The 14,762-nt window shown below is 34.9% G+C and overlaps 1 protein-coding gene across 1 annotated transcript; it reads right to left on the bottom strand.

The window, feature by feature from the left end:
* Positions 1 to 7,220: 7,220 nt before the first annotated feature.
* On the bottom strand, positions 7,221 to 7,661 carry LOC137407838 (uncharacterized). Its single transcript, XM_068094218.1, has one exon. It carries the CDS (start codon positions 7,659 to 7,661, stop codon positions 7,221 to 7,223), a length of 441 nt encoding a protein of 146 aa, XP_067950319.1.
* Between the last annotated feature and the right edge of the window lie 7,101 nt (positions 7,662 to 14,762).

The following is a 14,762-nucleotide window of genomic DNA, read 5'->3' as shown; positions in this document are numbered from 1 at the left end:
ATGGAATTTTTTACACTTAGGCAAAAAACTTAGATTTAATAAGGTAAGTGCATATATATATATATATATAAACCTAGATTGGCCAATAGGGAAAAAGCCTGTCAGACTTAAATAGCATGACGTTACGTCATTGTATTGTACCTAATGCTTGGCTGCACTGTTGTTTACAATGGAGCTAATGAGGGGAAGGTGACAAAATCACATTATTTTCACATAAAAACCTTCTTGGATACATAATCCAGTGAACCAAAGCGATTCTGTGGTAATATCTGGTAACCACCATAGATTAAAACTATAATAGTTATGAAATGTTGCACACAAATCATGAGCCATCAGGGCTTTATTTGCCACCCTCTTTCCTATCCCCCTTCTCTCTTTTCCCCTTCCCCTTCTCCTAAGAAGGGGAAGGGGAAAAGAGAAAAGGAATCAGTGGTTTGCTTAGCTAGAGCTGGAATGAGACCAAGAAATGCAGGGTCAAGCCAGACTCAGAGTCAGTAATGAGGGCCAAGATCGAGTCAGACTAGGTCAGCATATGGACGATTTTTTTAATTCATTTGAGGTTAAGAGATATTTCTATTACAGCCTAATGTTGTGACGTCAATAACCTAAGGTAAAAGAACTCACTATCACACCAATCTTTATATTTTGTGGCTTGGTTTGTAGATGCAATCTACAATTTATGGCTAGACATTGGTAGATCAATGCTATTCAATGGGTGATAGATTAATGGCATGATTTGGCTCGTGTTTTTATTACAGATTTTATTTTCAACTGCTATTATAATTAACAAGAAGAGATTAGTTAAGAAATACTTTGCAAATATAGAAATGGATAACCCAGCATAGTGGAAAGCAAAAATCCATCACTTCCCTAAAACTTCTGGTAATAGTGAAAGAAACTAAAAACAAAATAAATTTGCTGGATTGAAGGTTCTTAGACGCGCTTTCAAGTTCCTCAGGATGCCGTCTTTGTAAATGCCTCAATAGTATTGAGGATGACCCTTCTTTATAACTTAACTTGCTTTCGCATATTGTACAAATAACTTGGTATTTCCCTTTCTTGACCGGCTTCTTCATAAACTTCAAGACCACCGACATGTTGATTATTTCATGCCGAAAAACATTGTGAAACCTATAGTCTAAAGACTATTGTTGCAGACGTAAAAGTATAGTCTGAACTCACCTTGTTTTATTTCGCCTGGTCCTTCTGCGCTAAGACTATACGCGACTCTATTTCAATCGCACTTAAAAAGTGATATACAATTGCTCTCATTTAGCCATAAACCTACCCGTGTCTTTGTATAAGAAAACCCGAGGGCCGGGTGGCCCAACTAGGGCACCTCTGACCCGGTGGGTCAAGACCAGACGAGCTACCCATGCCAGCTTTATTTTTAGCTTCATAATGTCCCCTAATCAAAATATATCTCTTTGCTATCTCACGAGCTAGGCTACTAGCATGAAGATTACACTTAAGCAATAGCGTGATGTTGAACCTCAGCAACCTCTCCATGGTGAAAATTAGTGCTAGCCTGTGAAAGTTTGTCACCAACCCAGCACTACTAAGCAACACTCTCATCACTTTCTCACTGTGGTTGCAAACCTCAACCACCAGAGGCGAAGACAAAGTCAAGCCACCACGATTCTTAACTGTGATTAGAGAATTCGTTGCTTGGTTGACATCATAGTTAGTAGCATCTACGATGCTAGTGATACAATCATTACACTTCAGCTTTAGTGACCGAGATACATAGCCCGTTGTAAAATAATCATTCTGTCTCATTTTTGACTTAAGACATACCTGCATACTCATCATATTTAGTCATGTTTAGTTCAGCATGATATTAGTCTATTTACCTAGCCAGGGTCTGGCTCTTCGGGTGAGTGGGCTATTTGCCCCCCCCCCTTTCCTTTCCCTCTTCTCTCTTTTGCCCTTTCAATTTCTTCTTGGGAAAAGAGTGAAGGCAAAAAAGAGAAGGGGGATAGAAGAGGAGATGGCAAATAAAGCCCTGATGGCTCATGATTTGTGTGCAACATTTCATAACTTTCATAGTTTTAATCTATGGTGGTTATCAGATATTATCACATAATTGCTTTGGCTTACTGGGTTATGTATCCAAGGTTTTTATGTGAAAATAAATGTGATTTTGTCACCTTCTCCTCATTAGCTCCATTGTAAACAACAGTGCAGCCAAGCATTAGGTACAATACAATGATGTAACGTCATGCTATTCAAGTCTGACAAGGCAACCAATGGGAATGGCTATTATTGGCCAATCTAGGTTTATTAATATTAATATGTCTATGGGTAAGTGGAATTTATGTTACAGAAAGTTCACATAATAAGAGCATCTATTGCATACCATCTAGTTATATATTCACCAAATATTAACCAAAAATTTAAGGTACAGTCAAAACAATCAGGCAAAAGCAGAATAAAAATCCAAAACAAATAAAAGCAGCTAAAAATTTGAGATTCTAGTAACCAGCATACATAAATTTTATCTAAAATTTGTGATTAGGTCAAAAACCTGTTCTTTATTCTCAGCACGAGTTTGTTGAGCTAGTTGGTACCCGTGTAGGGTAAGCCATAACTTAATAAAGTACGATTTATCGGTTGCTGTCATGAATTTTAGTTAGAGTAAAATCGGAAGTTAGATGCAATAACGGGCAAGCACGGAAGAACAAAAAAAACCAATTAGATAATAGTTAATCAGCCCAGATGACCAATAATAGCTTATTGAAATACAGTATCCTACAGATATGTATAGGCCTTTATAGAGTTTAACTATGTTTTTGTTATTGTAGAGACAAATTTACAGTTGCAAGAAGAGAGGCGAAGAAATGAACAGCTGGCAAGAGGTTAGTACACCGACATTTGCTGAATTTTAAGAGTTGTTGGTACAAAATAAGTTGTTTTTGCTTCTATATTACAAACTAGATTAAAGGTTAATTAATGACACAAAATATTATTGCATAAACAGTAGCAGGCAAAATTTCAGATTGATGTTTGACTAAAGTTTTGCGTAATTTTAATCAAATCCTAGTTTTAATTAACATTTTAAAGTTATGAGAGTGAACAGAAAGATTTGCAGTCTGTTGACCCATAAACAGCAGTAATGCCATGTAGTTATATTAAAGTAACATTATATCTTTCTGATTTGCATACAATGTTTTATGGGGTATTTTCATATCGCAGAGCTGAGATTACAGTTGCAAGAGGATAGACAAAGAAGAGAACAGTCAGAAACAGGTACGCTTCTATTCTTTGATATCTATAAGTTTATAGTGTTTATTAAATTGTTCTAGCTTTCACTTTACAAACTACATGTAGTTTAAAGGCCTACAAACCACATAAAATATTTGTGTATTAATAGTAACTGCTAACATTACAGATTGAGGTCTGATTAAATTTTGAGTGACATTGTGACGAAATAGTAAGTTTTATATTATTGTGTAAGAGTTCTTGAGATTTTTTATAGCATTGATTTTTTATAGCATATAGATTTTTTATTTTATTGAAGACAACATTGCTTGACTTTATCTATTAATCTACGCACTTACACAAGTCCATTTATTGAAGCTATAACAATTACATATAGATATATATATAATAATATATAAAATATACAATATATATGTTATATTCCCACGACTAAACACGAGCGAAGCGATTGGTTGGGAGATTTATGATAAATGCACATGTGCACACAACTCACAAAAATTATTCATTAATGACAGTTGCAAACTCTTGTACCGAAATCTCATCAACAAATTTAACCAATTTCGTGTAGAGTCGTTTAAGTATAATAATGATACAAAACACTTATAAACCTATTTAAATATGTTAACAAGTCTTTGAAAGGTTACCGCAACGCAAAATCCTAAAACTAACCTATCTGATCGGATTATACATAAATAGACAGATTAATTTGGCAAAAAATTGCGATAAAAACTTGACAAGCTTTTTTTAATCAAAATTAAGACCGGCCAACGAAACGAATAAGGCTGTCCGACAAATAGTAGAACTATTAAGTCATGCGCATTTTACAAGAAAAATGTGCACATTTCACCAGTCTATAGCATTGTCTAATTGCCGAAGGTTTCTGTAATTAACGTAAAAGTACTGAGAAGTTATCGTTTCTTTTTTGCCGATTTTATTATTCGAATTAATTATTTGATTTTATAAATAAATTATTATAATATTTTATTATAAGAACACTCATTAGAATTTACAACATCGAAGTATATAATGATTGCATTGTCTAATTGCCGAAGGTTTCTTTAATTAACGTAGACCGTTTGAGGCGTAGACCGATTTACAGGTACGAAAATGTGGTACACAGTTTATCAGCCTGTGTTTTTTGTCCAATCACCGAAGGTTTCATTAAATTATCTAGAACATTAACCAGATTTCTTTACATCTTGTCTACAAGCTAGGGCCGAACTACAATGCCCCTTTGTGACAAGAATATTTCTTTATTTTACTTCAGTTTGCAGAAAATTTCCAGACGCGTTAATGCTAATGGTTGCTTTCTGTTACATATCGCTGTCAAAACCATTCTACATTCAACACAACCAACTTTCAACTTTTCAACATAACTTTCAAACTATGTATATTACACGGCAGCTTGCCATTTTACTTTTAATATTGCATTTCAGAGATATAATAAACATATTTCATTATCGATGTTGTTAGTTAAATTACGTACAGTAGCATACTTGCCAACTCTCACGCATTGGGTGTGAGACTCACGCAATCACCCCAAAAAAAATGAAAATGCGTGAGATTTTTGCCCCAATTTCCACGATTTTATATATACTATCATTGATACATCAATTGAGTTGTTGGCACAAAGTAAATTGTTTTTGCTTCTACATTACAAACTAGATTAAAGGCTAACTAATGACACAAAATATTATTGCATAAACAGTAGCAGGCAACATTTCAGATTGATGTTTGAATAAACTTCAGGGCAATTCTAACCAGATCCTAGTTGGCGTGATTCCGTAACCACCACTCAAAAGTTAATGCGGGCATATAAATACATCAGTGATGATAATTGTGGGACAACATAGTAATTGCTTCATCTTCATTATAATTTATGACATGAACTCACTTCCTCTATTATGTCAGCCCATATGTACTATACATAATAAAGAAGCAAGTTATGTAGGCATTCTGTCTGCAACCAAAAGTATTCTAAAAAATACATGTACAATCTATTTATTAGCCACCCAGTTTACCCTGTGGTTGACAATAAGTGCTGACCAACTAAATATTAAGATGCTACTAACACTCTAAAGGCCGCTAATTTGCTTTGATATAGTTATGAACCTACGCTAGGCCTACCATTTTTAAGGGATGATGAGGAATACGGAGCTTTTTTTGCCCTTCGTAGAATGTTTCAAGAAGGCGGCCATTAGAAATGTTTTTGATTAGTCCTCACACATTGACTAATCGTGGGTTTTCCATCTGAACAACCAATCATATCATAGCTTGAAGCTTGCATCGCATATGTTGTTTGTATTCACACCTTATTTTTATTCCTCTAGCATCAAAATTATTGCTAAAATAGAATATCACAATTATAGTACTATAATAAATACTTGTATTTTTTATAATGTTTTAAGTTAATTCATAATGATATAGCCGATCTCTGATTCAGTTTTAGGTCAAGGAATGATTGTTGCAAATAGGAGTAAATACCTCATGCGGCTGAAATTTTTTGGCTGGTGCCATATTTTGAGGTGTTCTTTTGGTTAAGATTTGATTCAAGCTAACAAAAGTTTACAATCAAAAATCCCACAGTTTCTAGCTTTTCTCCCACAAGCTATTTTCACATTTATTCAATAAAAAGTGTTATATTTTCTTAGATAAAACTAAATTACGTTTATAATTAAAGTAAACAGCTGCTCTCCACACTCTTTTTAATTAGACCCTCTGACTACAAAACGCAGCATACTTTTCTGTTTTGTTGTAGAAATGAGGATGTTTTATGAGAAGCTTCTAAAGTTGGAAACAGCTATAAATAAGTAAACAGACGATGATGAAAATGACGAGTAATCTTCCTAATAAATAGAAACATCTAGAACAATTAGATTACTATTATTATTGTAAAAGTTTTTCTTCACAGTCGTGTGGTGGTAGGTGACTGGTTTTAGTCCGTGTTGAGTCTGGGTCTTAACAAAAGGCCAAAGGATCCAACATCTTCCTCAACTCCACTAAGAGAGGACCTTCCACAAAATGTGAGCTGTTCCTAAGATGGCTGTCTTCTGTATAGCCTCAAAAGACATGTTCCCTCCCACCTCGGCCAAGTATGCTATATGCCTTATTGATATTGTTCCGAGTGCACCAATTACTATTGGTATCACTTTGGTCTTCACCTTCCACAGTCTGTTTATCTCAAACCCAAGCTCTTTGTATTTAGCAATCTTCTCATCTTCCTTCTGTACTACCCTTGTGTCTCCAGGTATTGCTATGTCTATGACCTGACACTGTTTGGTTTCTTTGTTTATTAGTATCAGGTCTGGTCTTCTAGCTTCAATAACCTTGTCTGTCTGCACGTTGAAGTCCTATAGCAGCTTCACTTTCTCATTCTCCAATACAGCTTCTGCACGGTGGTCGTACCATTTTTCTGTGTGGGGCAACTCATGTTTTATGCATATGTTCCAGTGCACTGCACTTGCAACTTTGTCATGCCGTCCTTTATATTCTGTCTGTCTATTCTTACTGCATTCGCTGACTATGTGGGACACTGTTTCATCTTTCCGCTTGCACAATCTGCATTTCGGATCATTTGTTGACTTTTCTATTGGCCTTCCTATAGTTGGTTCTTAATGCTTGGTCATGGGCAGCAATGATCAGGCTCTCAGTCTCTCGTTTGAGACAGCCCCTCTTCATGCATTGTCATGTCTCCTTTGCTGCTTGATTCTCTGTCTGTTTTAGATGTTGTCCGTTCATTGGCTTATCATGCCAGTTTTGTTTTTGTTCAGTTTTCTGATGGTTTCTATACTCTTGTCTTCCATCTTCACTGTTGGTATTTATGATCTTACCCGCTGTTCTTATAAATTTGACTAGGCTGCCTTCTGTGTACTTTTGCAGACTATGACTTTCGTAATTCACAGTTTCCTCAACACTCACTAATCCTCTTCCTCCTTGGTCTCTTTCAACATATACTATATCTACATCAGATTTTGGATGAAAACCTTTCTGTATTGTCATCAGTTTCCCATCCTTCTGTCGAGTTGCTGTAACTCAACCTTCGTCCACTGAATAATACCTGCTCCGTATCTGTACAAGGACACAGCCCATGTATTGATAGCGGTAATAAGATTTCCTGCAGTCAGCTTTAATTTCAGCGCTTTCATGAGCCTGTGAATGTATTCCTTCTTGATCTTAGCTTTCATTTCAGATTGTTTTATGTCATCTGCCTCCATAGCTCCTAAATATTTGTAGCTTTCATTATCTTCTAGTTCATGGATTTCTGTTTCATTTGGTAGCATGATACTTCCTCTGCCAGTTAGTTTTCCTTTTATCATGGTGATGGTAGCACACTTATCTAATCCAAGCTCCATACCGATATCATCACTGAAGATTCTCATCGTGTGTATCAGTGTCTCTATCTCATTCTTGTTCTTCCCATACAGTTTCAGGTCGTCCATATACAGTAGATGGTTAACTGCACATTTGTTTTTGAGATGGTACGCTAGTTTAACTTTGTGCAGTACAGTTGTGAGGGGTGTCATTGACATCACAAACATCAAAGGAGAAGGAATGTCCCCCTGAAAGATACCTCGGCTAATCGATACTTTTCCTAGTTATTATTATTATTATTATAGTTCTATAGGTAAATGTTTTGCACTAACTTTTATCCTCAACTGTCACAATAGGAGTTGTAGGAATTATGGGATGTTCACAATTCCGGGTGCTCAGACCCACCAACCTAATATGATAACTTATCTAACTTCCAAGTCTATTTTGTTGGCATTCAACCAAATTTTTCAGCGAGTAACTTTTTATTAGACATCTAAATTTACTTACTTACAAAATATGATGCATCATAATATCAGTCAAGCTTTGATGTGAAATGTCTTTCAGCAAGTGCAGTTTTTGTGGAGACATAGATCTACCTTATAATTGTTGCACTTGATTCTAGACCTTGAACAGCCTTCAATGTTCTACCTTTGAGGTTCTCTATCAATTTTCACTAGTCAGGTTGCCACTCTGTCATATCATATGTCTCCAACTGTTCTCACAGCTGCAGCTCACTTATTTTGAGGAGGCATTTAAATATTTATGGTGTCTGCTGATAGACATAGTCTTCTAACTAGTCTGGGAGTTGCAAGTTTAGACTGTACAGGTGTTCCACCAATGTTGGTTTAAAATCACTTGCTAGTGCAACACTTTGGCCTTTTGTGTACTATTGTCTAATTCAAAAATTAAGCGTTCCGCAAAGTCAGAATCAAGAATCACTGAAGTCAATGAATCATTCAAACTGGTTTTTTGCTTTTGCTGTGTATTATTTTATTAGGAAGTCAAACTTGTCTAAAGCCCCCATGTATTTATTATATACCTTCACAGCATGTGGATGATCAATATTGGTATGTGCTTTGATGGATTCACTTCAGTGTTTCACCTGGTCTATTGTATCAATGCTAGAAAAATGTATATGCTAATGAAACAACTCCATTATCCAACCAGTGTACACACAGGTATGCCTCTCGACTTCATGAAATGCACCTCTTTTTTCAGCTGTCCTAACATGAAGAATACCCTTTAAGTTCAACTCTCTGAAAACAAGCAAACCAGCAATTAATGATCAAATACAGTTGTAGTTTAAATTTTTAGGAAATGTTTGCAAGTTTTTTTTATCATAATGCCTCCAAGGCATTCGTGTCCTTCAAATATACCAGTACTGGCATTTTGGCACAATGCGAAGTCCAGCGCTTGTCCAGATTTACCACAAATAACCTTCTGTTTGATACCAACTAGATTAGGCTTTGCCTCCAAACCTACTGAGCTGACATTCATCCAGTGAATGAGATAAGTTTTTCATCAACAGCTGAGAACCCTCTTTTTAGAATCTTTTCTGGTTGCTGTCAGAAACAGCGGACAAATTTTGCCTCGCTTTAAAAAACCTCCTCAATGGCTCTGTATTGGCAATCATATTGATGCACACTTCTGCATTCCAGAACATAATTGTTTTTAAACCTTAAATTTTCTACATGAATATTCATCACAAAAAATGCTAACCTTAAATAAATTTGTTTTGATTGATGATTTAGTTGCCAGCACATTATAAAGGTTTGTTTCATTTTTCAGGGTCTCAAATAACTTTTTGTTGAAATACTTCATTACCATCTGAATAGGAGATTGACTTACATCACCGTTCCATCTGGTGTGTCTAGCATTAAACCGATCTTCAAAATAATCAATAGTCATTTTTGTGTTCTTTTTATCATTTTTTTTTATTTCATTGATGGCACACCATATATTTCTTAAAAACTTTGTATGGATTTTTCCTCTTCAACGATGTCATTTTCAGGCTCACTTTTGGATACAGGTTCTTGCTCAGGATTTTTTTCTTTACCATTATCATCATCATCATTGTCTGAAATACTCAGATCAAAATCATCTAATGTTGTAAAGTTTAGATGATTTTGATCTTAATGAAGCACATTTACTGAAAGCTGTTTCTTTCTAAATTGCTACGCTAAAGAAGACAAGTTGTGGAATAGGTTTTTGACCAAAAAAATGTGAAAATGTGTTTTAACTTACTCATTATTATTTAAAAGATTGTTATTTCACAAAATTATGGAAAAAATTCAATCATGCTAAAATATTGGTTTTGATTTAATTTGCAATGAGTGAGTCTGTTGGTCAAGCTGCACGCAATTATAGAACAATAATTAAAAAAAGTTCTCAGCTTACAATAACATCACATACGACAATCTACTCAGCAGGTTGACAGCACTATTTGCTAGGCTGTGCTATAAAAGACTACTCCTAAGATATGATACAAGTTTTTCCAAGATTAGCTGTTTTATTTTATATCACAACTAAAGGAGATGTTTATGTGAGGATGCAAAGATGTATAGGGTTATACGTCTTGCATCAGCATCTCTGTATATGTCATTATGACATCACATGTAGTACTGCAGATACACACTTATTAATGTATATTTATGAGCTAATATTAATATATATATATATCTATATTATTTCTGTTTTATTTGAAGGAGTTTGTGTAAATTGCTCAACAATTTTGCTATATAGACATGGCACCTGGCAGAAGTATAACAGGTCAGCAATACTTGAAAGTGCTGTGTTTAGATAGAGTCTGTGTCATAGCATGCCCATAAAAATGAGGGTACTCGCTCCTTGAGACTACACTGCAGCAGTACCACTAAAAAGCAGCCATGATAGCGAGCACACAAAGGAAGATGATAGAGAATCACAAAGAGGAAAGGCCGACAAAGAGCCTCCTTGTTTCTACATAAAAACTGAGTAATGAATTGTTTTTGCTGCCTCTTTATGGCGACTACAGTGCACCTACAGGATACGATGTTGATTCGCTAAAGGGTTGGCATCGCATGATAAAACATGAAACTGTGTGTAAGGATATAGTAGTTATTGTAATTATACAATGTAAGCATCACCTGATAAAAATCATCAAAATTTTATAAAATTGTTGCCCATATTGAAAATTAATAATAAAATAGTGTGATAACTTTAGTTAGCTGCAGTAACTGTATTGTATTTAGAGGTTATAATTTGCAATAAAATGCAACATTATAATGCGTGTGCCAAACACAGTACGTTCGAAAGGAGTTTTTACCTTCAAAACATACATTTGTATACATAAATTTTGAATTCGCTTCAAATAAGTTTAGATTATTAAACGCACACTTGAAGCTAAGCTTTTTTTAAGTTAAGCTATTTTTAAATATTTTACTGAATTTCAACTTTTTATCACACATATTTTTTAGCACTTGTCAGTTTCTGTCTTCGCTTTTGCTACAGCCTTTAGTGTCAATTAGGTTAAAATCTTTTTAACCTAATTCAACAAGAAAGACTAAGCAATGAAGTTTGCAAAAGCGGCCCCTCACCTGACCATTTAATGGCCATAAAAAATGAAATTTTATTTTGGCCATGGCTAAAAAAAAGATTTTGTTACGTACATACCTTTGGAGTAATGTGACTTGAGCTTATACATGCAGCGAGTAGAGCAGAGAGGAGGCAAAAATGTATCAATGCAAATTATGTTACTGTATACTCAATAATAAATTTAATATGTAATGAAATGAAATTTTTTGAAAAGGTTAAAAAAGGTTGGTTTGTCTGGTCAAAGAGATCGCAACTCCAATTTTTCTACCGGTTTGAAAAGATAAAGTTTACCACTTTTGGGTTTTGAAAAGCAGAAAGACACAGTTTTTCTTGCCAATGCAGAGAGTGCTCAAAGAAAACAAGCTAACTTGGTGCATTGCAGAAGATAGCCTACTTGATCACATATTAAAGATGGTGCTTGCTGGTGCAGTGTAAACCCTGATGCAATGCAGACAATCGCTAGCTAGCGAGAACACTTATAAACACATCCTGAGAATGTTGTAGGTTGTTTTGTATGAAATGGGCACAAGAATTAATGTAACTATACATACAGAAGTTTGTACATATTTATACTTTAGAGGGTAGGGCTTTGGCAAGTTCTAAAAGGTAATGTCGATGCGTCAACTATCTTGAGTAGCTAATTACTCAGTCATCAAGGTATATCTAAAACCAAACAGCAACTCAGGAGTAAAGCATGGTGGCCAGGTATTGATAAGTAGGCTGAGAACTATAATTGTCATCAGCGTTTAGATTGCATGACTGTTTCACAACCTGATCCACCACAAAGAGTTTCTATGACAAAGTTCCTAGACAAGCAATAGTTTGATCTCAGTGCAGATGTCTTGAAACCTCTGCAAACTGGTCAAACTGACACGCTGAGAATAGACGATGGACCACAATTTATCTCGCATGAGTTTCAAAAGTAGCTCATAGGGTGCATGAAATCGGTCTTCAGGCTGGAGTTAAAAATGAAGTTACACAAACTTTTGTAGATTTCATTAAAATGTATCGGTATTTATCTATCATTTGCGATTGTTTATGATGTTTGAGAAAATTTGATTGCCAGAATGTTCCCTAGATAAGAGGAACAAACTTTTAGAACTATTTAAACAAGTTCATTTAAACTAAAAAAACAACTGACACGCAAAATGAAATCATTAGTTGTTATCATTGCTCTAGTCGATATCGGCTATTGCATCCAAGTTGATACGCCTCTCCATTTTGTCAGTCATTTTGCAATTACAGACATTATAATTGTCTTTTGGATTAATCTGAATTTTTATCATGCTCAAATTCTACCTTTTGCAATTTTGAAACATCCTGGCAAACAAATCACCTCAAACATCAAAAATAAATGCAAATATTGCAAAATACTGTACTACAGATATTAGAAATACCATTATTTTTTTAACGACATCAAACCATTTGCACACGCGCTCGTTCACGAAAAAGCCACCATTTCTGTAGAAAACAATTGTAATTCTCTTATTTAATAGCATTTTTTGGTGTTGTTCTGATACTATAATAAAAAAATTGCAAACAAAAGCAGCGCTTTCAAAAATTCATTGCAGAAGCTTCGTGTTTTTAACGATAAAAGTTGTCTACAAAAATGGTCGACAACGATAGAATGACGTCACAAAAAAAATGAAGGATGCTTTTTGATCAAATCTACAAAAACTTGTGTAAGTTCATCTTCAACTGCAATTGTTAAACTGCTTTTGCAATAACAAATCTTCTTAATGCAACTGCAAGTGCATTCTTTAGTTTCTAATCAGTTAGATAATTGCTAATTTTTATGGAACACAAAAGTTCTAAAATTGCCAATTGACCATAGCATTGTTCGAAGTGGGCTTGCATTGTTATCTACCGTAAAACACCTAATTGAACGCCATGGTGTTCTATTTTTTAACCTTTTTTCTATAGGGGCGGTCAATTTGAGGCGGCATTCAAATAGAGGCCAGCGGTCTATTTTTCAAATGGCTCGTCAGAATTTTCGAAAGATAAATTTAGCCCTTTTACGGGCGAAGCGAATGTCGCTTATATTTTGCCCTCTTTTTCTGGTGTAGTAATTTTAAAGCTCTTAGATGCCACAAATCTGCTAACTTACCTCAACTTACCTCAAACTTACCTCAACTTACCTCAACTTACCTCAACTTACCTCAACTTACCTCAACTTACCTCAAACTTGTCAAAGTTCTTTTAACAAATATGCATTGAGAAAATGAGAAATACCTCTACCAGTTGATATCTATTGCTTGCAATTTACTTGTGATGATATTATAGCATGTGTCCTTCTTTGCAATTTGTTGGCATTTTCAATTTTTATTATATTCTAAATTTGAAGACTTATTTTATTTTATATCTATATCTAACAATGTTGCACAATATCTCCTTGCACTCATTAATATGTTTGCTACAGTTTGCAGCCAAAACTATCTTTTTATGTACAATAGACGTGGATTTATGAGCATCGATCCATTGTAAGCCATGTTAAGATAGCCGCAAGGATGCTATTAAATAATACGCTAAAAATCTGCATATTTAAAAGTTATATAGCAATAATCTATCAAATGATACAAATATATATTCATGAACAAGTGACATAAATGAATCATACTTATATTACACTAGAAATTCCCCTGTCATACAGCCCACGTCCAAAGTGATAGTGGAAAAAAGAATGTTGGTTGTTGAAAAAGTAGTTCTCAGCAGGAATTGACAGAGTATAGTGTAAATGAGACTTGTTTGAGATATAAAATAAATTTGAGGTAGCACGACTCTAAAAAGGTGCAACTAACAATTTATTTTGGAGGTAAAGTTGGGTTGAAACCAGGTATAAGAGTAATTGGTTAATTATTGATATTACAATATCTGTTATAAGTATACAGTATCTGTTAAAAGTCGCGCAGTCTAGTCTCCTTTCTTTTACGTTGTAGGATTTGGTTATTGATAGCTAATCGAGTGATGCGCTCCCTAGCGAAGTTGTTAACAAGTAAGTCATTGATGTTTCGAACTCGAGAGAGAGAGAGGAAGAGAGAGAGAGAGCAACAAACGATATTCCAGCGGTCATTCCGTGGTGGCCTATATCAATGATAGCTTCAGCCGTGGTAAGACCTTGACTCTTGTGTATTGTCAAACTCCATGCTAGATCGAGAGGAATGCCTGTACGGCTAAGAGTGGCATGGCTGTACAACCTAACCTACTGTACGTAATTTAACTAACAACAACAATAAAGAAATATGTTTATTATATCTCTGAAATGCAATATAAAAAGTAAAACGGCAAGCTGCCGTGTAATATACAGTTTGAAAGTTGGTTGTGTTGTGAATGTAGAATAGTTTTGACAGCGATATATAACAGAAAGCAAGCGTTGGCATTCACGCGTCTAAAAGTTTTATAAAAACTGGAGTGAAATAAAGAAATATTCTTGTCATAAAGGGGCATTGTAGTTCCGCCCTAGCTTGTAGATAAGATGTAAAGAAATCTGGTTAATGTTCTAATAATTTAAAAAACCTTCGGTAATTGGACAAAAACGTAGGCTGATAAACTGTGTACCACATTTTCGTACCTGTAAATCGGTCTACACCTCAAACAGTCTATGTTAATTACACAAACCTTCGGCAATTAAACAATGCCATAGACTGGTGAAATGAGCA

This window comes from Watersipora subatra, chromosome 11 (assembly GCF_963576615.1).
Source record: "Watersipora subatra chromosome 11, tzWatSuba1.1, whole genome shotgun sequence".
In the NCBI taxonomy this organism is placed as follows: domain Eukaryota; kingdom Metazoa; phylum Bryozoa; class Gymnolaemata; order Cheilostomatida; family Watersiporidae; genus Watersipora; species Watersipora subatra.
The sequence above is the reverse complement of the archived record's forward strand: the minus strand, read 5'-3'. Positions and strand labels throughout refer to the sequence as shown.

What these genes read in the sequence shown, in the direction of transcription:
- LOC137407838 (XM_068094218.1), bottom strand. Translation starts at nt 7,661, where the DNA reads ATGGACGACCTGAAACTGTATGGGAAGAACAAGAATGAGATAGAGACA.